Consider the following 20,862-nt stretch of genomic DNA (forward strand, 5'->3'; position numbering starts at 1 on the left):
TTTTGGAATGTGTCTGAATACAGTTTTGTGTGATTTCTTTATTTTCTAAAAATGTAAAATATATTTTGCTAATAAATATATATATATATATATATATATATATATATATATATATATATATACACAACCTGTCAGGCCAAGGAAGAGGAGGAAATGGTGGATATAATCATAGCCATATAACTTTAATAATAAACCAAAAACAAATAAGATAATCCAAATTGCAGTTGACAAACTTTCAATTAATATTTTCAATTGAGTAGACAAACGTAACAGCTAGGTGTAAACACTGGACTACACTGAGTAGAACTAAACTGAGGGCTTAAAAAGTAAGGATAACAAACTGAACAAGAAACAGGTGAACAAATCAATCAATAACCATGACCATGACAAACTAGTGCATAATCAGTAACCTAGGAAACAGAATTTAAGCAGAAAATCAGATAAACAGTTCATAACATAATGGAAACCTGACATACATACATACATAAAATTTAAGTCCTTTGATAATTTGTCTTACAGTAAATTTGGTAACCGAGCTGAATGGATGATGTTTACAATTATAATAATATGTTTAATTGAAACTTCAGTCAGATATATCTGAAACCCAAATGCATTTATTACAATACATACCTCTAACAGCAACCGTCTTTACTCATTTAGGGAACAGATATCCCAACTAGCTACCTTTTTTTCCTTTTTCTTTTTCCCTCCAACTAGCTTCCTGCCTGATATGGCTGGAAAATCACGCTCATCGCTGCAATGTGTCATTCTGTTGTTTTCTCTGTCAGAACGATAGGCGGCAGCATTACATCTGCAGACCAACCGCTGAACCTCCTGTCTGCGATGGAGAAGAAGCGCGTGGAATATTTTCAATTCTAAAGTCAGGCGTTCAGTGAACTCGACAACCAGTAAAACTACACCGTTGGGCCCACTAAAATCTCTTACAGTTATTTGACCTGGTGTGCCAGATAATCATTGATTAATCTCGTTGGATCATGCATCCTATAGATGTGTCAATCCCGTCTTTTCGATCGGAGGGCAGTAACGTGGAGAAGGGCTACACGGTGAGTTCAACAGCTACTTTCAAAATGAGCCAGTGGGTGTAAACACGCTTCCATCAATAAACGTTAATATTAAACGTTAGACTTCACCTCAGCATATAACGACAAATGTCGATTTAATACGTAGACTTTTTTGGCAGTGTCTCAAAATCTAGTGAGCTGAGTAACGTTACTGAGAGCATGTTTGGGCGCGTTTGAACACTCCAACCGCGCCTACGATGGCAATAAATGATGTCTAGGTTTTGATATAGCCTGTATTTAAAGTAACGTAAATTCATCCTGATATTTATAAGCCATCTCACTCAAATAGACTGTGTTATATTTGAAGGAAATGATGGAAACGCACTTTGTCTTGCCAGGTTTTTAAGATCGAGGTGCTCATGTATGGTAGACAGCATACTGTTGAGAAACGATACAGTGAATTTCACGCCCTGCATAAAATGGTAAGCACGCTTAAAACTGCTAACAATACTCTTTATCACACTGCAATAAAGTACGTAATGATATAATGTATTTGGTAGTAAAAACGTGGATCAGAAGAAACTGGGAATGTACATTGTTGTGTAAACTAACATTCATTAGTTATAAGAAGTGAGTATCCAGGGCTCAACCACAACAATGATAATTTATTTTTATTTTTCTGTATGTCAGAAAGCCTTCAGGTAACACATTTTACAGATATCTATACATTAACATTAGCGTATGAGGTAGTTAACATAAACTAGAGATGAGCAGCATTTATTCCTCTTTATTATGTTATGACACAGTTGTAAATTTTGTTGTAAGCAATTGTGTCAAATATGAAAGAATTACATAGTGAAAAACACAACATAAAAAATATCAAAATTAAGTCAAATCTTTTAATAAACTCATAAGGCTTCAAAAGTCTAGCAGTTCTGTTATTGCGTAAGTCTGGGGATGAAATTAAAGAATTGTATTCAAGAAGGTTTGAGGCACAAAGGAGAATTAAACCTTTTTTTAGTTTGTGAATGAAACATTTTGCATCCAATATAAGGAAATTGGCAACGTATTCAAGAGATAAATGATCAGGGTTTTCTGTAGGGCAGATAAATGAAAGCGCTTAAGTCAGATCAGAATTCATTCCTTATGTTACAATCAAATAATAAACTGCATCTGTTTCTTATAATACACAGCAGCAGAATGAGCATGTCCCATCAACGACAGAGTATTTAGAAATAGAAGTAACAGGATTTTTTAAATTATTATTAATATTATTATTAAATTATATTAAATTAAATATATTATTATTATTATTATTATTAAAGATCTGGCGTTATTTCCATTTCTTATTTATATATTTATCTATATTATGTCTATAGTTAATATTTATTTTTAACTTAATGTATTTATAAATTAACATTAACCTAAATATTATATACAATCTCCTAAATTATATTAGTAACACTTACAATAAGGTTCATTAGTCAAACATTAGTTAATATATTAACCATGAGCAATACATTTGTTACTGTATTTACTAATCTTCATTAACATTAGTTAATGAAAATACAGTTGTTCATTTTTTGTTCATGTTAGTTCACATAATTAACAAGATTTTAATAATGTATTAGTAAATGTTGAAATTAACATTGACAATGATTAATAAATGCTATAGAAGTGCAGTTCATGTTAACTAATGTAGTAAACTAATGTTAACTAATGAACATTATTGTAAAGTGTTACAGTAAATGTAAAAATGTTTGTTCATTGTTAATTCATGAAATATAATGCATTAAGTAATATATTTTGACTTTTACTGCAAAGTGGGACTGTCCTGATTCCTGAAACATTCTTATAGTCGTCCCAGGGTGATTCCAAAGTGCCAATATTTATAATTATTGTTGTTATTATTACATAACCGCATGTACATGTGAAAAAGCAAAGTAGTTCAGCAAAATTCCTCAGAATGTTTTAGTTTTGTACTTTTTATTTACTGTATGTGGTCAGAAAGAATGTAGTTGTCTATTCATTGTGTGCTGCATACATTAGGACTATATGATTGTGAGGAAAAGAGGATATTTGACATCAAAATCAGATGATGTGGACTTTTACGCAATTTACAGTTTTGGCAAAATGCAGAAATTCCACTTGAAGAATGTGCTTGCCCTGTATGTAAACTCTAGAGACGCCTTCTGGCAGTTTGTGACATGTTTTTCCCCTCTAACTACTATTTCCATAGCTTAAAAAGACAATTAAACCTCCAGAAATCCCTTCGAAGCATGTGAGGAACTGGGTGCCTAAGGTTCTTGAGCAGAGGAGACAGGGACTAGAGCTCTACCTCCAGGTACTGATCTGTTTGCAGAACAAATGAAATCACAGTGACAAACAGCCCCTTTATTCTGGAATAACCATTTGATTTTTTTTTTTTTTGTGCATGTGTAGACTATAATCATGGAAAATGAGGTTCTTCCAAAGATATTCTTGGATTTCCTCAATATCCGCCATTTCCCGTCACTGCCAAAAACTGAGAGTTGTGGGTAAGGCTTTATAGTGTGTAATTTTGTCTGAAGTAAAGGCCTTAGAAAGCAGACCTTTAGACAAACAAAAACCTTTCAATATAGTAATCATTGTACAATGAACGTGTGTTAAAGTGATTATTTTTTCTGTTTAGATCATTTGAAACTGAATCAGAGGAATCAAGGTATGTTGGCTGCTTTGATTGCAATTTTTACATCTGAAAGAAGCACAGAATTTAAAAATCCAACCATTTCAGAAGCATTTTGATGTGTGACATGCTCTTATAAAAGCGTTTTTGAGAAGTTATTGCGCTGCCTGGGAAATGACACCACCCTCGTGATGAATTTCACAGTCAGCTTTGTGTTTTTTTTAACACTGTCATCAGAAACCGAACTAGTTTGTGAGTCGTTCTGTTCTCTCTCTTTCTCTCTGACCTTTCCTCTCCAAACACTGCAGTAAACTGACACATCAACCAGCACTTCTCTTCCAGAGGGATCCCTATCTGCTGCCTGCCACCAACGGTACGCATCTTTCAGCTTTAATTTTTTAAGGGGCAGAAGAATGCAGGTGCATTCATGTTTCCTTCACTGGTCTTTGGTAGTGACAGATGCACAAAAATATTAAGCATATATGCTAAAATATATAATAGGTAATAAAATAAATACATTAAATGATATATAAAATATTGATAAATATTAAATGTATATACTGACAATTCAGTAAGATTTCCCCCTGTAGTCAATAATTTTATCCCTAAAAAGTTCACCCAAAAATGAAAATTATCCCATGATTTACTCACCCTCAAGCCATCATAGATGTATATTACTATCTTCTTTCAGATGAACACAATCTGTGATATTTTTTAAAGGTGCCCTAGATTCAAAAATTGAATTTACCTCGGCATAGTTAAAAAACAAGAGTTCAGTACATGGAAAAGACATACAGTGAGTCTCAAACACCATTGTTTCCTCCTTCTTATATAAATCTCATTTGTTTAAAAGACCTCTGAAGAACAGGCGAATCTCAACATAACACCGACTGTCACGTAACAGTCGGGGTGTACGCCCCCAATATTTGCATATGCCAGCTCATGTTCAAGGCATTACACAAGGACAGCCAGTATTAACGTCTGGATCTGTGCACAGCTGAATCAACAGACTAGGTAAGCAAGCAAGGACAATAGCAAAAAATGGCAGATGGAGCAATAATAACTGACATGATTCATGATAACATGATATTTTTAGTGATATTTGTAAATTGTCTTTCTAAATGTTTCGTTAGCATGTTGCTAATGTACTGTTAAATGTGGTTAAAGTTACCATCGTTTCTTACTGTATTCACGGAGACAAGAGCTGTCGCTATTTTCATTTTTAAACACTTGCAGTCTGTATAATGCATAAACACAACTTCATTCTTTATAAATCTCTCCAACAGTGTAGCATTAGCCATTAGCCATGGAGCACAGCCTCAAATTCATTCAGAATCAATGTAAACATCAAAATAAACACTGTACTTATGCGATTAGACATGCTGCATGACGAACACTTTGTAAAGATCCATTTTGAGGGTTATATTAGCTGTGTGAACTTTTTTTTATGTCGTTTAAGGCAAGCGCGAGCTCTTGGGGCGTGGAGCACGAGATTTAAAGGGCCACACACCCTGAATCGGCTCATTTCTAATTATGCCCCAAAATAGGCAGTTAAAAAAAATGAATTTAAAAAAATCTATGGGGTATTTTGAGCTGAAACTTCACAGACACATTCAGGGGACACCTTAGACTTGTATTACATCTTTTAAAAAAAAGTTCTAGGGCACCTTTAAAAATATCCTTAGTCCTCCAAGGTTTATAATAGATGTGAATGGGGGGCCCACATTTTGAAGCCAAAAATAATGCATCCATCCATAAAAAAAGTAATCTATATGACTCCAGGGGGTTAATAAAGGCCTTCTGAAGCAAAGCGGTGCATTTTTGTAAGAAAAATATTCATATTTAAAACTTCATAATTTCAAATAACTAGCTTCCGGCGGACGACTGTACGCAGAATTAAAAAGTTGATTTTCACCACAGGGGGTCTTTAATAGTATTTGAAAGAAGTGTTCATCAAGGCTACATTTATTTGATCAAAATACAGTAAAAACAGTAATACTGTGAAATATTATTTCAATTTAAAGTAACTTTTTAATTGTAATAATAAGAATTGCAATATTTTAAAATGTAATTTATTCCTGTGATGGTAAAGCTGTATTTTCAGCATCATTACTGCAGTCTTCAGTCACATGATCCTTCAGAAATCATTTTAATATTTTGATTTGCTGCTCAAGAAATATTTCTTATAATTATCAATGTTGAAAACAGCTGTGCAGCTTAATATTTTTGTGGAAACGATACATTTTTTTCAGAATTCTTTGATGAATAAGAAATTTAAAAAGAACTGCATTTATGTGCATTTTTGCTACATTATAAATGTTTTTACTGTCACATTTGATCAATTTAATGTATCTTTGCTGAATAAAAGTTTCTTTCCAGTAGTGTGTATATATATATATGTGTATATATATATATATATATATATATGTATGTGTGTGTGTATATTGATATTGAACTTAAAGGGTCAGTTCACCCAAAAAGGAAATTTCTGTCATTAATTACTCAGCCTCATGTCATCCTAAACCCTTAAGACAAAAAAGTTATGACATTTTTGAAGAAATCTGAGGGTTTCTGAACCACACATTGGCAGCAATGTCATTGTACCTTTTGAGGTCCAGAAAGGTACTAAAGACCATTAAAATAGTCAATGTGACTACAGTGGTTCAACCTTAATGTGATGAGAATACTTTATGTGTGCAAAAACAAAATAAAAACAATAACTTTATTCAGTAGTTTCTTCTCTCCTGTCAGACTCGTGCGCAGTTGACGCAATGAATGCAGTGCAGCGCTTCTGTGTTTACGTCAGATGCCGGCTCAGTATTGGCTGACACTGTACATGTGAGCACCATGACGCATGTGTGTGATGTAGACTCAGGAGCCGGCCAATAATGAGTCGGCATTCTGACGTAAACACAGAAGCGCTGCACTGCGTTCACTACGTCAACAGCGTAGGAGAATGATTTGTGTTCTGAAGATGAACGAAGGTCTTACGGGTTTGGGACATGAGGGTGAGTACTTAATGACAGAAATTACATTTTTGGGTGAACTAACCCTTTAATTCAAGTCACCTTTATTTATATAGTGCTTTATACAATACAGATGTACATAAACCGGTATATAAGCAGATAAACAGGAAAAATAGTTATCAAAGATGCAAACATCAAATATGAGACGAATTCTGCTGTAAAGACAAAAAAAAGTAATGTGATTCAGTTTGTCAGTTCAATAACTGTAAAGTTAATCAATTATAAAATGAGTTCAGTTCAGCTATAAAGCAGTTGTACAGAAGACAATAATCATTATTCACAGAGTTCAATATATTGATTCTTTTTTTGTTCAATACCAATGTGAAATCAAAATTGATGCACCATTTGATCCATTTATATTGAATCGGGCTGATTGAACACAAATATTGATGTGAATCAGTCAGACAACTCCCATCCTCACTGAACTGACTTAGATGACTCATGCGCTCACTGAACCACAGGTTACTATATCTGAACTGAACTGAGCTGAGACTTCAAGCAGTCTAATTACTGTTCATTTGTCACTGTGTAGTTAAAGCTTCAGAGTCTTGTTGCAATAAATAGAATTTTACTGAAAGACATCCTGCAAAAACAATCCTGTATTAAACACTGCATATGTATTTGACACATAAATTCAATGAATGCTTTTCAATTGCTTGCAGATACGTTTTCAAATATGGTTATTGAAGGCGTGATACGTGGAATATTTTATCCAGACTTCCAGCCGAGGTAGATCTCAGCACTACGGATGGCATCACATCAAGTTCACGGATAAAAAGGGATTCATATTCATACACCAACACTAAATCACGCAGCACCAGTTTAACAGACTCACTCGTTACAGCCTTTAGAGTGTAGTTTAGTTTCAACACTCCATGAGATTTTGGTTTATTTTGTGTTCTGTAAATGTAGGAATTGAGATTTCATTTTAGTGAACATTCATATTGACTGTCGAATCAAGATCTCATTTAATATGAGAAGTACCTCCGCATGTATTTGCACATCTCTCCTCGTGTCATATATGAGGTCAGATGGATTCTCATCCACTGACTGTATGTTTCTCAAGATGAGGTGACTTATCAAATAAGGAAGTTGTTGGAAGAGCCTTTAACTTTAACATTGTTATTGAATTATTGTATGGACGTTATTTACTTTGTTTTTTACGTGGCAAATGTTGATTACCAACTTATAATTTGCAAAAAAGGGAAGTAATGGGTGAACCAAACCAGTGTAAAGCCAGTGTATATATATATCTTATCATGTTACTGCCCAGAACTGTGAAAAAGAGTTGTTAAAAGTAGAAAAGAACTTAATTTACCATGCAAGTTAGCTTTGCTAACCTGGAGCTAAGTAAATCCTTTTCAGTGGGTTAACTTCTTTGTAAATGCAATTTAGTCTGGACTAATATTAGTCTAATTTTTTTAGGAACTTCACTGTGTAGTAAGAAAGCATGTGAACACTAGATTTAAAAGCTTTTACACTACTGATGGAAGTCGTATTGGTGAAGATAATGCAGTTTGAGAGGTTATGAGACAGCTGTTGTTAAACCTGTTTAAATGTTATAGTTAACAGCAAATGAAAATGGATTTATGTACCATTTCAAGCAGTTCTACAGAATTTCAGTGCTTATTTTCATTTATATGTCTTAATTCTGTGTGTGGATGATGTGCCATTCCATTATGTTTTATTGTTGACACTTTGGATTGTCTCTTGCACTTTAACAAGGGTGAAAAGATCAGTTGTAACTGAATATCATTTTAAACCTGATAGCAATAAAACATCACACATTTATTCATTAACTAAATACTTTGTCACCTCTCAAGCATGGTATAATGACACGTTGGGTTAGTGTTGCACTTTGTTTATTCAAAAATTGACAAATTCCAACAGCTTTCTTGCATTCTCAATCCCACAATAACAGTGTGCATATAAAAGAAGGTTGACTTCATGTTGCATAAAATGTTTTAGGCCACCCATGTTTTCCAAAACAGCATTTTGCATAATGAAACTTATGCATTAACAACAATTAAGTACCTGCCCATGTTTGGCACTTTTTACAGCCAAGATTTGTCCAATTGAAAGATGACCTGATCATTTCTAAGATTTTGAGATTAAACATAACAGGATCCCTTAAGCACAAATGAGTGAATTAAGATAAAAACTTTTAATTGGTTAAAAGGAAAAGATCCGTTTCAAACATTCTCACAAAAGGCCAAGTTTCATTTATTTTCTTTTTTAATACTGAAAAAGTAATAGTAAATTAATTGCTTTTAAACTCACTAATTACTTTTAAAGACTCCATGTTAATAAAGAACCAAGTAAATCTTAGTGTCATCATTACTTGCGCATCAGTAACCAGTTAAAAGGGAATAATAAAAAAAAAATAGTTAAAGGGATAGCTCAACCAAAAATTCTAAATATAAATTCTGTCACCACTGTTTCATACCTGTGTGACATCCTTGGAAAACAAAAGGAGAAATTTTTAAGACTGTTCCCACTGTTTTTTTTGTTTTGTTTTGTTTTTTTCATACAATGAAATTTGAATAAAGACAAACTCCAAAAACGACTTACTACAGTAAATTCCAGGACTTTTGAAGCCATATGACAGGGCTATGTTAAGAACAGGACCATTTTAATAATAATTCACAAATCTTAAAATCTTAACTATCATATGGGTTTAGAACAGGGGTTCCCAAACATTCCCGGAGCCTCCCCAACACTCTTTAATCAAACACACATGATTCAGATCATCAGCTCATTAGTCGAGACTCCAAGACCTGAAATGGGTGTGTCAGGCAAAGGACACATCCAAAATGTGCAGTGCTGGGGAGGCTCCAGGAATGTGTTTCGGAACCCCTGGTTCAGAACAACATGAGGGTTTGTAAAAGATTTTTATATTTTGGACTTAAAAGGGGGGGGACAAAAATGACCAAACTGTAAACAATAAATCATGGAATGCTCCAAAAATACTGACCTACTAAAGCATTTGTTTATTTGCTGCCAGCCAGCAGCTCAGTAACAGTCTCTTTTCTCACAGCTCTCCGTGGCCCACCTCATCTTTAAGACGCTCGTCCTGATTTGCCTCACTCTCGGGCTCCTTCAGGTTGGCGTAGGCCACTTCTCTTGTCAGTTGCTCTAGCGGTGGCAAACCTACAGCCAGGTTACGCAAAGCGATGGCTGTCATCAGGAATCTTAAGAGATGAACCAAAATAACAATTCATTTACACTTGCATTCATTTGTCGTGATTGTAGACATTTAATATCTCACTTAATATCTCAACATACCCTCGTCTAATCGAGTAGTATTTCTTTGAGGCAAATCTCTGGAACCTCTCGACCACAGAAGCTTCTCGACGCTTTTTCACCTCCTGCATACGCTTCTGTCGTTTGAGGAAGATTCGTACTACAGGATCAATTACGCTGTTGTCTGAGTCCTGGTCGTCGAGACCAGTGATGAGCGGCTGCAGCTCAGGAGGCAAAGGCTCTGTTTCTAGAAACGGAAACAAGTTATGCCTGCTTCTTTAGGGTAGCTACACAAAAAATAAAATGGCTTCTTTTAGCCCCATTGATGTATAAAGATCTTATACTACAAAATAATGGAATATTGCAGTATTTATTATTAATGATTTATCGATGCCCAACATTTTTTATAATTCATGTGCCTCGTAATCTTTAATCAAAATAACTTCCCCTCCCACTTGCAGCAACATGTCTTCTTTGATAATGTGTTTATTGGCATGAGGGTGGGACAACCTGTCACTCACGTGAGATCCACCAATAGCAAACCACAACCATCCAATCAATTACCCATGGACAAAACCATGGACACCGCCCTACATTTTTTCTTGTTCAAGAAGCCGTTTCACTCGGATATACACCACAATAGGGAAGACAAGACTATTGTGTTTGTTAATTGAAATAAAATATAAATATTAGATTTAGATTAGATTAGATATAATATTAAAAAAGAAAATTAGAAATGTTACCTTGGCAACTGACATAAATAAGTTTAAATTTAAGCACCAAAATTACTAAAACTGAAATAAAAAGTAAGTAAATCTGAATGGAAATGTAAAAAAAAAATAAAATAAAAATGACAATAATTACTAAAATAAATTACAATAAAAGCTGAAAATATAAAGATAATTCACAATATTAAATACTATAATAGTCTATAAATACTAAAAGAACACTGAAGTATATTTACAAAAAAATCTCTGTTCATATTGCAAATAAAGATGTTCTGGGTTTTGTTGCAATTTGTTTTGTGGCTTGCTTTTTCTATTTTTTTTTTTTTTTTTTTCAATTTGAATTCACATCGTTTGTGTGAACAGTTTGCAGCATAGGATTGACAAATACATATGTACAAATCAAAGTACCTATGTTAAAGAGAATAATATGATCATGTGAAAATTATTGGTAATTATTGGTAAATGACAAAGAATTATTTGAATCTGAAGGAATTTGTAATCAAAGTTTTCCCATGTAACCGAAAAGTAACTTACCCGTTCCATTGCGCACTTTCTCCTGAAGTTCAGAAAGCTTTGTGAAGTTCTTCTGAAGCTCCGCCTCAGTAGTATTTACATAAATGTACATGTAACAGGATGGCCCTTCAGACACAGTGTACACCTTATGGTACGCACCAGCTGGAATCTTAATACACAATAATGAAATGTATCAATATAGATACAAACATTAATGATAGTAAGAATTTAAAATGTTACAGTGGAACAAATCAGAGTTTCATTATAGAGGAATGGAGAATTGTACCTGCATTTTTTCTCCTGGTTGTAAACTGTAGTTCTTTTTCTCATCCACTATTTCAACCTTCACTTGACCCTCCAGGACCTGAACACTGGTGTTCCCAAGATCCTCACTCACAAAGTTTTCAAGATAAAGGCCTGTAGATGTCATATAAATAATAACTGATCATCTATGTGGGCAAATTAAAGGGTTAGTTCACCCAAAAATGAAAATTCTGTCATTTATTACTCACTCTCATGCCGTTCCACACCCGTAAGACCTTCGTTAATCTTCAGAACACAAATAAGATATTTTAGTTGAAATCCGATGGCTCCGTGAGGCCTCCATAGGGAGCAATGGACACTTCCTCTCTCAAGATCCATTAATGTACTAAAAACACATTTAAATCAGTTCATGTGAGTACAGTGCTTCAATATTAATATTATAAAGTGACAAGAATATTTTTGGAGCGCCAAAAAAAAACAAAATAATGACTTATTTAGTGACGGCCGATTTCAAAACACTGCTTCATTAAGCATCGGAGCATAAATGAATCAGTGTGTCGAATCATGATTCAGATCATGTGTCAAACTGCCAACAGCTTAAATCACGTGAGTTTGGCGCTCCGAACAACTTCCTGAAGCAGTGTTTTGAAATCGGCCATCACTAAATAAGTCGTTATTTAGTTTTTTTTGGCACTCCAAAAATATTCTCGTCGCTTTATAATATTAATATTGAACCACTGTACTCACATGAACCGATTTAAATATGTTTTTAGTACCTTTATGGATCTTGAGAGAGGAAGTGTCATTGCTCCCTATGGAGGCCTCACGGAGCCATCGGATTTCAACTAAAATATCTTAATTTGTGTTCTGAAGATTAACGAAGGTCTTACGGGTGTGGAACGGCATGAGGGTAAGTAATAAATGACAGAATTTTCATTTTTGGGTGAACTAACCCTTTAAGCAAATGTATTCCAGTAAAAAAAACACAGTACCTGGGAAATCAGCGATAAATACCACTTCAGTCTGGTTGTCTAAAGACCCCTCAATCTCCTCAAATTTGGTTCTCCATGGTGAGAGGTCAACGAGTAGTGGCATGAGCCATGAATTGGGGCGGAATGGTGACCAATCGGCTTTTACGATGTCAATGCGTGGGTCAAAAATCCTATTAGACAGAAGGAGAGCCATATTTAAATAAAGGCTTTTAAACTTTGATGTCAGAAGTCTTGGACTATCAATTTGTCTGTATTAATCAAACTTTTAGCAGTGTACATTGAACACAATAAAAATGATTAACCTCTGTTGGAAACGGTCATTAATGGACACCCAGATGTCAAAGTAAATCTCTGGGTCTGAGATATTGAAACGTGGCAGATTTTCACTGAGGCATGTCGCATACTGCTTCAACATGTCTCCATGGTCTTTCCATCTCCGGCTCTGAGTGAAAACCTGCACCATATTGGAATGAAATGAGAAGATAAGCATATATAAAAGAGCATAACAGTGTAGTGGTACAATTTAAATGACTCCAGTTAGTGCAGTGTTAAAGGATATTGTGGGCTAAAAACAAGTTAAGCTCTACTGATGGTCTCTGTAGCACTAGCATGTTGATTATCACAGGAAATTAATTTAGAATCGCTTTTCTTTCCATATACTTCCACTACAAGTTAATGAAAAATGTAAAAACTAACCACAAACTGAGATGTTTTGAAATTATTACTAATAGAGCGTAATCTGTATTTAACATTGAACATTTCTGTAAAATTGTTTTGACTCACTCCAGGGTTCAGATATCCAACCTCGCCTGTTACGCCATCTCTGTAGGTGATCTTGACATGCTGATGTGAGCGAGAGTGAACCATCATGTCCCATGAGTAACCATACAGTCCATTTGTCCAGTTATTATAGCCCTGTATGGCAAAGAGATTAAATGTTTAACATTTGTTTAACATATATTTATTATGTGATTACGTTAAATAATTATAAATAATTCAATTATTATTATTTAATTAATAACAATAATTACATAATTTAACTTATTTAATATCATTTAATCAGATATTAACATAATTTAACTTTTTATTTAAAAAAATATTATGTTTTTAAGTGGACTATCTGGTTGTTCTGGGTAGTTGCAAGGTGGTTGGTTACTGGCCCAAGTCAAAAGATCCCAAGTCTGTATGACATCCTCTAGATATGGCTCAGGTCCCACCTTCAATGTAAGACTACAAGACTCTTTCATCAGTTTACTGTCTGCCATGTGCAAATCGTAAGTTTGCTAGTTTAAATGTAAATGTAATAGCAATTGTATGTAACAAGATGCACAATTTGAGGTATTATTTGTGTCTATAGTATGATGAGTTACATGCCAGAGTTTAATTCTTAGGATTAGAAATGTGTTCAAATTTCTACACATAAGTATGAGCTGTAGTAATAGTGATGTTTGCTTTGACGTATCTACACATACTCAGCATTACAGTCTCTACCCAGCAATTCCTCTTCCAAAGGTTTGTGCAGATATTTGCTTTGGTTCACTATCTGTGTTTACATTGATTGTGAAAGTGCTGTATCCTCTGATCAAGTGAACATTCTAGATCAAACTGCACTTAAACAACATAGTGCAGTTTAAAATCACCTGCGTGATGAAGTGCGAGTATGGCAAGAAGAGCTGCTCGGTGATGTAAAGGATGGTAAAGAAGGCTCTAAACTTGTGCTTGAAGCTTGTAGTGGTGGGTCTGGCAGCAGCGTGGGCCTCTTCTTGCTCTCTAGATACAGTAGGTGCATTTGGATACACGCAGGAGGAGCTGGGACTCGGGGGAGGAGAGATGAGGGGCAGTACAGGCCAGAGGAACTCTGGGAAACGGCCGAAAAAGCGTCTAGGCCAGTCAGGGTAGCAAAAGAGAGGACTTGTAGCCAACATGGTGTAAGGAAACATTCCTGGGGATTAAAAATAAAGATCATAAAGTCTTCATAATCTCAAATCATTTGAGTAAATTGGTCCTTTAGCATCATTTTTACCTATGCTAAAGAGCTGGGAATTCATGCAGTGGAAATAGCTGACAAAGAACATGGCGACAGGACGTGTGGCATCAAAGAAAAGCAGATAGCCAGCTGTGAGGTCTAAGATCAGACCACCACCATGGACCACCATCAGACTGACCAATTCAACAGGCAAGATCAGTCTGAAATAGAGTGAAGGAGAGGAAAAAAGACAAAATTAGATCTGCCATAATCACAAATTTTGTGCTGACGATTAACTGTCGTTTGCAATTATTGATTTAATTCAGTTTTGTTTGCGTCACTTATAGTGCAAGCCTAATACATTTTTTAACTTGGAATCATATATAATATTAATAAAAACTAATAAAATGGGGCCATATGGTTCACTTCAATGCTGTAAAACTATTAATTATGAATTATTAATTGATAATGTTTATATAATGAATTATTTGAATACAGTCTGATTTAACCCACAAGCCTCCATTTCATATAAAGGAAGACACGAAATTGTACATTTGATAGTATTTCTATAAACACTTATATTTCTCTTATTTACATGGCAAAATGTGATTGAAATTTAATCTGCACAATTATTGTGGTTATCTCAAATAATTATGATTAGATCAAATAATCATGATCAGACAATTTATCAATAATCATGACAGGCCTAGACAAAATATGGCTACATTCAGACTGTAGACGAAAGAGGCAAAAAAAATTTCTGTTCATGTGTGACTCAGATCTGTTTTTTCCCCCATAACAGTGTGAATAGCACAAACCATATGGAATCAGTTTTTTTAGATTCTGATTTGGACCACTTCCATCTGTGGTACTAAATCAGATATAGGTTGGATGTTTTGCAATGCAATCTTTACATCACTCTATGTTAATTTGGAAGACAGCTGTGACATTGGAGGGATGGTGAGGTTTAAATATCACAGTGGCAGCTCTATACAAGCAAAACTTGAAGGAAAACTATATATATATATATATATATATATATATATATATATATATATATATATATATATATATATATATATATATATATATATATATATATAGTTTCTCCTCATCTACATCCTCCTTATTGCCAGTGCATGAATTCAATGTGCTTCAATGAACAAGTAAATGCTGACTTCACGTGTTTGCTTCCATGTGACAGTGTGCTGCGCACCATCTTGTTATTGTTCTTTTGCGCATGCGGGTCAGTTCTGGACTGCGATCATTTCACACTTGAATCTGATATTGGCCACATTTAAAAAACATTGTGAACAGCCAAACAAAAAAAATCAGATCTGAGCGATAAATCAGAATTGAGCACTAAGGCTTGCTGTGTGAACGTAGCCATGACACTGATCCATAACAACAACGTGTCATGCTAAGGCAGATGTTGTTGGAGGCTAATATACTCACTTGAAAGGGTCAAATAACCAATGGTGTGCCAAGTATTTCATTGAGTACCCTTCCACCCAATCAGCATCTAGTTTCTTGACCCCAGCGATGAAGTACACTATGAAAATCTGTCAAAGGCAATGCACATTCACTGTCTCGTCATAACTTTATTTATGTAGATAATGTCCTACAACACAGGGATGTTTCAGATGTTTCAAATCTAGATACATCAGCTGACCTGAGTTCTCAGCAAAGTGTAGTTCCATAGCGGTACATGGGCGTTCCTCTTTCTGGGGTTTCGGAGTCCATCTAATGACCTGCATTCAAACAATGTTTTGCTAGTAAAGTGCACTTTACTATTTTTTTGGGCACTGTATACTGTAGGAAGTGTAGCCTTACCAGTATCTGTTGGCGTCCATGAGCGTGAGCTGGAAGCCGATGAGTCCATACAGATAAGAGTGATTGTTCCAGGTCGTTTTGTCCAGAAAGAAAACGTACCAATAAGTGGATATAAACATCAGACAGGCAAGGCGATAAAAACAGCCAAGCATGATACCAACAGCTCCTGCAAAACACACAAGAGTGCCTGATCAGTCTTGTGCCTTCTTAAAGAAATACTGTGTTCACATCTGTCAAAATGATACAATGGGTTCTGGTAATAGAAATACCATTTAATTTCTCCATTCTGGCCAACACCAATAAGCCAATAATTATTTTCAGCAATGGCTGATAACTGATAAATGGCCAATAAAACAATTCATATGTAGTTTTTCTAAATAAATTAAAAATAAAATACTATGTCAAATGCTACAACAGAATTTAAGCATCAAAACAGTACAATGTACAGTATGAAACATAGATATTCATTTTAAAGATTATATTTAACAGTGTTATTAAACTAAGTTATTTAGTTTGATTTTTATTATGTTTTTTAAAGATTAACTTTCAGTGTGTTAAATGATGGAAAAAGTCATCTAAATGTAAAACAAAAATCAGAGATAGAGATAAATTTAAACTCTCTCAATATCAGCCAAGATCCAATATATTGTGAATCCCTGCAAAACATATTTGTATTAATTAATAATAAAATATATTTTAATAATTAATTAATAATATGAATAACTGTATACATTTTAATAATATAATGTATTTTTTTCACAATTTATATATTTATATTTATAAAATTCATATTTTAAAATAAGTAATATAAGTCAATATTTATATATTGTGTTATTGTTTTGAAATGATACATCTCAGAGCAGGTTGGTTTAGTTCAAAGTCAAAAACTCTTTACTAATGAATTTTTAGAAATGCCTATGATGAAAATGAAAGGTGAAAATAATTCCAGAAGCAAGGCCACAAGAAAAGTGGGCAGTCACTGTTGCATTTCACCCAGAGTTTTTCGAGAAACTCACCAAGGAACATAACAAAATACACAAAGAACATCCAGTCCATGGGAAGGGGCTTCAGGAAGTTGAAGAGGGGGAAGCGGCACACCGGCGCCCCGTCTAAATACTTGTAGTCCAGATGGCTTAGGCCTCGCTCCTGGGTGATGTCTAGTGCCATCAGCATACCTAAGAAAATACAGCACACATCAACACCTGAACCACAATTCGGAATTATGGATGTTGTAAAATCACATAAATGAGAACTCACCAAATAAGAAACGGAAAATGCCCAATGAGGCCGGATCAGTGGGGCGATTGAGGAGACACACCAGCCGATGCCATGAGGACACGTCTTCTTTCTCAAAGCCAAAGACACGCTTCATGGTGCTGGTCTGCTCTGACGGGGACAAGGTTGCCTGTTTGTTCTCCTTACTGTTCTTTTTCTTTGCAATGGACGGTTCAATGTATGGAGCACCTGCTGAGAGGCATGGGCAGTATTTATGATACATGTATTTCAAATACGTATTTCAAATACAAAATAGTATTTTGTAATTTGTGTTTGATAGGGTTGTTGAAAATGGCTTTGTATTTTGTATCAAAATACTTGGCTAAATAGTTTACCAATTTACATAATGTTCTTGAAAACTATTATACCGAGCAGCAGCCCCCTATATTTATGATTAACATTCAATTGATTAATTAGTTAGAAACTAGTTGCTATGAATACAGGTGCCATCAGTTGTCTTCTTATGAATTACTTGTTTGTCATTGAGTCAGTGTTGCTGATGCAAAGTAGGCCCTTCATTACCAAACATCAAGTAACTAAATTAGGATATAATATTAAGTCATTCGCAGACTGTTAAAAATTAAACTGTTGGTTACTTTAAAACTAACCTTCATCTGGGAGATCACAGGGATATGTAATATTTGATCTGTTAAAGCCACAACATGTAAATTTTCGCCGCTAGAGGTCGCTTATCCTTGATTTTGTGGAATCATGGGAGGTGTTGTCTTCACGTCTACAGGCGGTGGAAAAGAATCGGGACGGGACTCGGGCAGAAATCATGTATGAGATTATTAACGTTACTGTAGTATGAAGCAGAGCAGGGTGAGTGATGTTGGAGCTGAACGAGACCGCTGGAGAGATTGCTAATGAGAGATGAGCGCGACATGTCTCAAGAGCAGTGGAACTTTTATTATGCCACAGTCACCGCTTCCGCTTTTTTTGGTCTAGCATATGTGGGGTAATGCGGTGCTGTTTATCATATTAGATACATTTGTGTGTTGAAAGTTGTTATAATGCTACTCTGTGCATTCGCTTGGCAGCTGCTATGAGACACTTGTTGCACACTGCAGTAAGCGAGATTGATAGTCATGGTAAAACTCGCCATAAATCAAGAAAATGATTTTTAAACAAGAAGCTATATAACATGAGGAATAGAATTCGTATTTGGTGTTTCCATGGTTTCTACAAAATAAAAACGGAAATCGAGGATAACACGGGTATGATGTCATTGATAGGCGACGCACGGACATGGCCCGTGTCCTGGTTAAAATTGCATATTTCTATGGATTTAAACATTCTTGGAAACATTTGGGATAATGTAATTACACAAGTCAACAAAATATATAAAATTGTTCTAGTGGTTTTTTGATATTTTAATCCAAATCCTACTGTACATATTGTGCTGTTAACTGGTCGCATATGTCAGATTTATTGCATGACTCAGACAGTTGCTATCAAACATTGTTTACTTAATCAACTGAGTCAGTGTAATGGTGAAAGGATCGATCAAAAAGGCCAATTGATGGAAGGTTTGTGAAGAAATTTCATGCTCCCTTGTAAAAGTATTTTTTAGTATTTTTAAAATACAAAAATACAGTAGTTTATTTTGATACATGGTGTGGCTGCTGTATTTTGTAGTTTATTTTGATACACTTAAAATTAAGGTATTTGGTATTTCATTTTAAAATACATTTTTATGTATTTTTTTCAACCCTGCCTGCTGAAGTGACAAAAAGAATCTCATTACTATCTCAGTTGTTTCTCATAGTCAGCAATGAGATTAAACTGAGAGTGAATTGAGATTTATCACAAGTCTCCAGTATCTCATATTTTTCTCCTGAGAAAAACAAAACATTATTATCCTGATGCACATCACCCCTAGAGTTTCAGAAGAGATCTCAAAAATGTCTCAAAGATGCCAGTTTACCAAAGTTTTCAATGACAAGTCAGAGTTGTCATTATGATTTCTGTATAAACTCAAATATTTCTTGTTGATTTTAGATCAAAATAATCAGATATGAGATACGCTGTCCATATTAATTTTACAGCTTTATACGCAAATATTTATATTAGTATTTACGTTTGTCAGTGTCACTTCACTGAAAGAATTTTAGGAGAAAAATCTGAGACAAAGTTACCTGAATAAAACTAAATTGAGAACTCATAAGATAAAAATAAGTAATCTCTGAGGAATACAATTTCTTATTAGTACACTAGTAGTATACTATACTACAAAACAATACTTGTATTGTTTTCGACTCAACCTAACGTTAGATAAATTAAATTAACTCTACATTTACACACTATTAATTGTACTTTTTTAATCAGATACACCTTAAATAATCAGATGCATAGTAAAGCTAATGTTATGCAAAGTTATTTGATAGTGTTATCTCTTTATGCCACTTTTACTGTAGTAAAACAGTATTTACCTGCTGTCGCGTCACTCGCCCCTGGCTCCATGGTGCAGGTTATGAAACCAGTCTGCGCTAAACGTTACAAAAGGTTTGTCAGTCTTAAACCGACAGAAATTCTTTCACATCCGATACATAGGTAGACTACACCACTTCAAAGTGAGGTACGTGCAGGGTACGTGTCAAACAGACACACAGCACCCTCAAAGGTTGGCTATCCGCAGAAAGGTAGGCGACTGGGTCGATATCTGGACGCTCATTGGCTGGTTCCGTCCTAAGCCCCGCCCATCAAAGGAGGAACTGGAAACGAGCAGCGCCTCTAGTGGTCTGAGCACGTCAGCGGCTGTGGTTTGTCGGTGAGTTGTTTTTTTCATTTCTATTTCAGAGTGAATGAAAATATCTTAGCTGAATACCAAAGCCATTCTTGTTATGTATGGAACTTTAATGTCCCAGCATATGTCTTAAAATATAGAGACACAACTCACTTTATGTTTACAAACCTTATGTTTAAAACAACTTTTAAACATAAGGTTTTACAAGGTTTAATTTATTAGCATTACAGTAGTTAACATGAACTAAGAATGAACAATACTTTTACAGCATTTAATAATGTCAGTTGATGTTAATTTCAGCATTTACTAATACATTTTTGAAATCAAATTTGTGTTTGTTAACATTAGTTAATGCAATGTGAAGTAACATGAAGAAAAAATGAACTGTATCTTTAATTAAAATGAATAAATATTAATAAATGTTGTAAAAAAATATGATATTTCACGTTAGTGGATACATTAATAATGTTAACAAATGAGACATTGTGTAAAGTGTATTTATTATGTAAATATAGTGTATTATTTGAAAAGTGTTACAAATAATTGAATTAATTTATATAAATATTTAATTTTATATTTATTGTTTTAT

At 34.5% G+C, this 20,862-nt stretch overlaps 2 protein-coding genes across 4 annotated transcripts; one reads left to right on the top strand and one right to left on the bottom strand.

Moving 5' to 3' along the window:
- Positions 1–150: 150 nt before the first annotated feature.
- Positions 151–8,517, top strand: snx24 (sorting nexin 24). The gene is made up of 7 exons (XM_048172672.1): positions 151–1,064; positions 1,421–1,504; positions 3,262–3,366; positions 3,465–3,559; positions 3,694–3,723; positions 3,996–4,060; positions 7,376–8,517. Exons 1-7 carry the CDS (start codon positions 996–998, stop codon positions 7,444–7,446), a joined length of 519 nt encoding a protein of 172 aa, XP_048028629.1. The 5' UTR covers positions 151–995; the 3' UTR covers positions 7,447–8,517.
- A 41-nt stretch (positions 8,518–8,558) lies between these two features.
- Positions 8,559–20,188, bottom strand: ggcx (gamma-glutamyl carboxylase). Of its 3 annotated transcripts, XR_007182138.1 has the most exons (16): positions 19,960–20,188; positions 17,510–17,719; positions 17,269–17,427; positions 16,253–16,418; positions 16,092–16,170; positions 15,875–15,981; positions 14,477–14,640; positions 14,094–14,395; positions 13,237–13,368; positions 12,756–12,907; positions 12,454–12,623; positions 11,484–11,614; positions 11,219–11,366; positions 9,999–10,203; positions 9,568–9,904; positions 8,559–9,422 (listed from the first exon to the last, which is right to left on the bottom strand). XR_007182138.1 is itself a non-coding variant. In XM_048172649.1 (15 exons), the coding sequence occupies exons 1-15, from the start codon at positions 19,988–19,990 to the stop codon at positions 9,745–9,747; spliced, it is 2,313 nt and encodes a 770-aa protein (XP_048028606.1). In that variant the 5' UTR covers positions 19,991–20,188; the 3' UTR covers positions 8,559–9,744. The 3 variants fall into 3 exon arrangements, 2 of the variants coding, with proteins under 2 accessions (XP_048028606.1, XP_048028592.1); XM_048172649.1 differs by having other exon boundaries at positions 8,559–9,904; positions 17,510–17,716; XM_048172635.1 differs by having other exon boundaries at positions 8,559–9,904.
- Between the last annotated feature and the right edge of the window lie 674 nt (positions 20,189–20,862).

Source organism: Megalobrama amblycephala, linkage group LG2 (genome assembly GCF_018812025.1).
Source record: "Megalobrama amblycephala isolate DHTTF-2021 linkage group LG2, ASM1881202v1, whole genome shotgun sequence".
NCBI lineage: Eukaryota > Metazoa > Chordata > Actinopteri > Cypriniformes > Xenocyprididae > Megalobrama > Megalobrama amblycephala.

Excerpts from the sequence above, each read along its gene's own strand:
- snx24 (XM_048172672.1), top strand. The coding sequence starts at position 996 with ATGCATCCTATAGATGTGTCAATCCCGTCTTTTCGATCGGAGGGCAGT. Across the intron at positions 1,505-3,261 it reads TTCACGCCCTGCATAAAATG|CTTAAAAAGACAATTAAACC; the intron begins GTAAGCACGCTT and ends CTATTTCCATAG. Across the intron at positions 3,367-3,464 it reads GACTAGAGCTCTACCTCCAG|ACTATAATCATGGAAAATGA; the intron begins GTACTGATCTGT and ends GTGCATGTGTAG.
- ggcx (XM_048172635.1), bottom strand. The coding sequence starts at position 19,990 with ATGGAGCCAGGGGCGAGTGACGCGACAGCAG. Across the intron at positions 16,419-17,268 it reads GTATTTTGTTATGTTCCTTG|GAGCTGTTGGTATCATGCTT; the intron begins GTGAGTTTCTCG and ends TGTGTTTTGCAG. Across the intron at positions 13,369-14,093 it reads ACTCGCACTTCATCACGCAG|GGCTATAATAACTGGACAAA; the intron begins GTGATTTTAAAC and ends TTTGCCATACAG.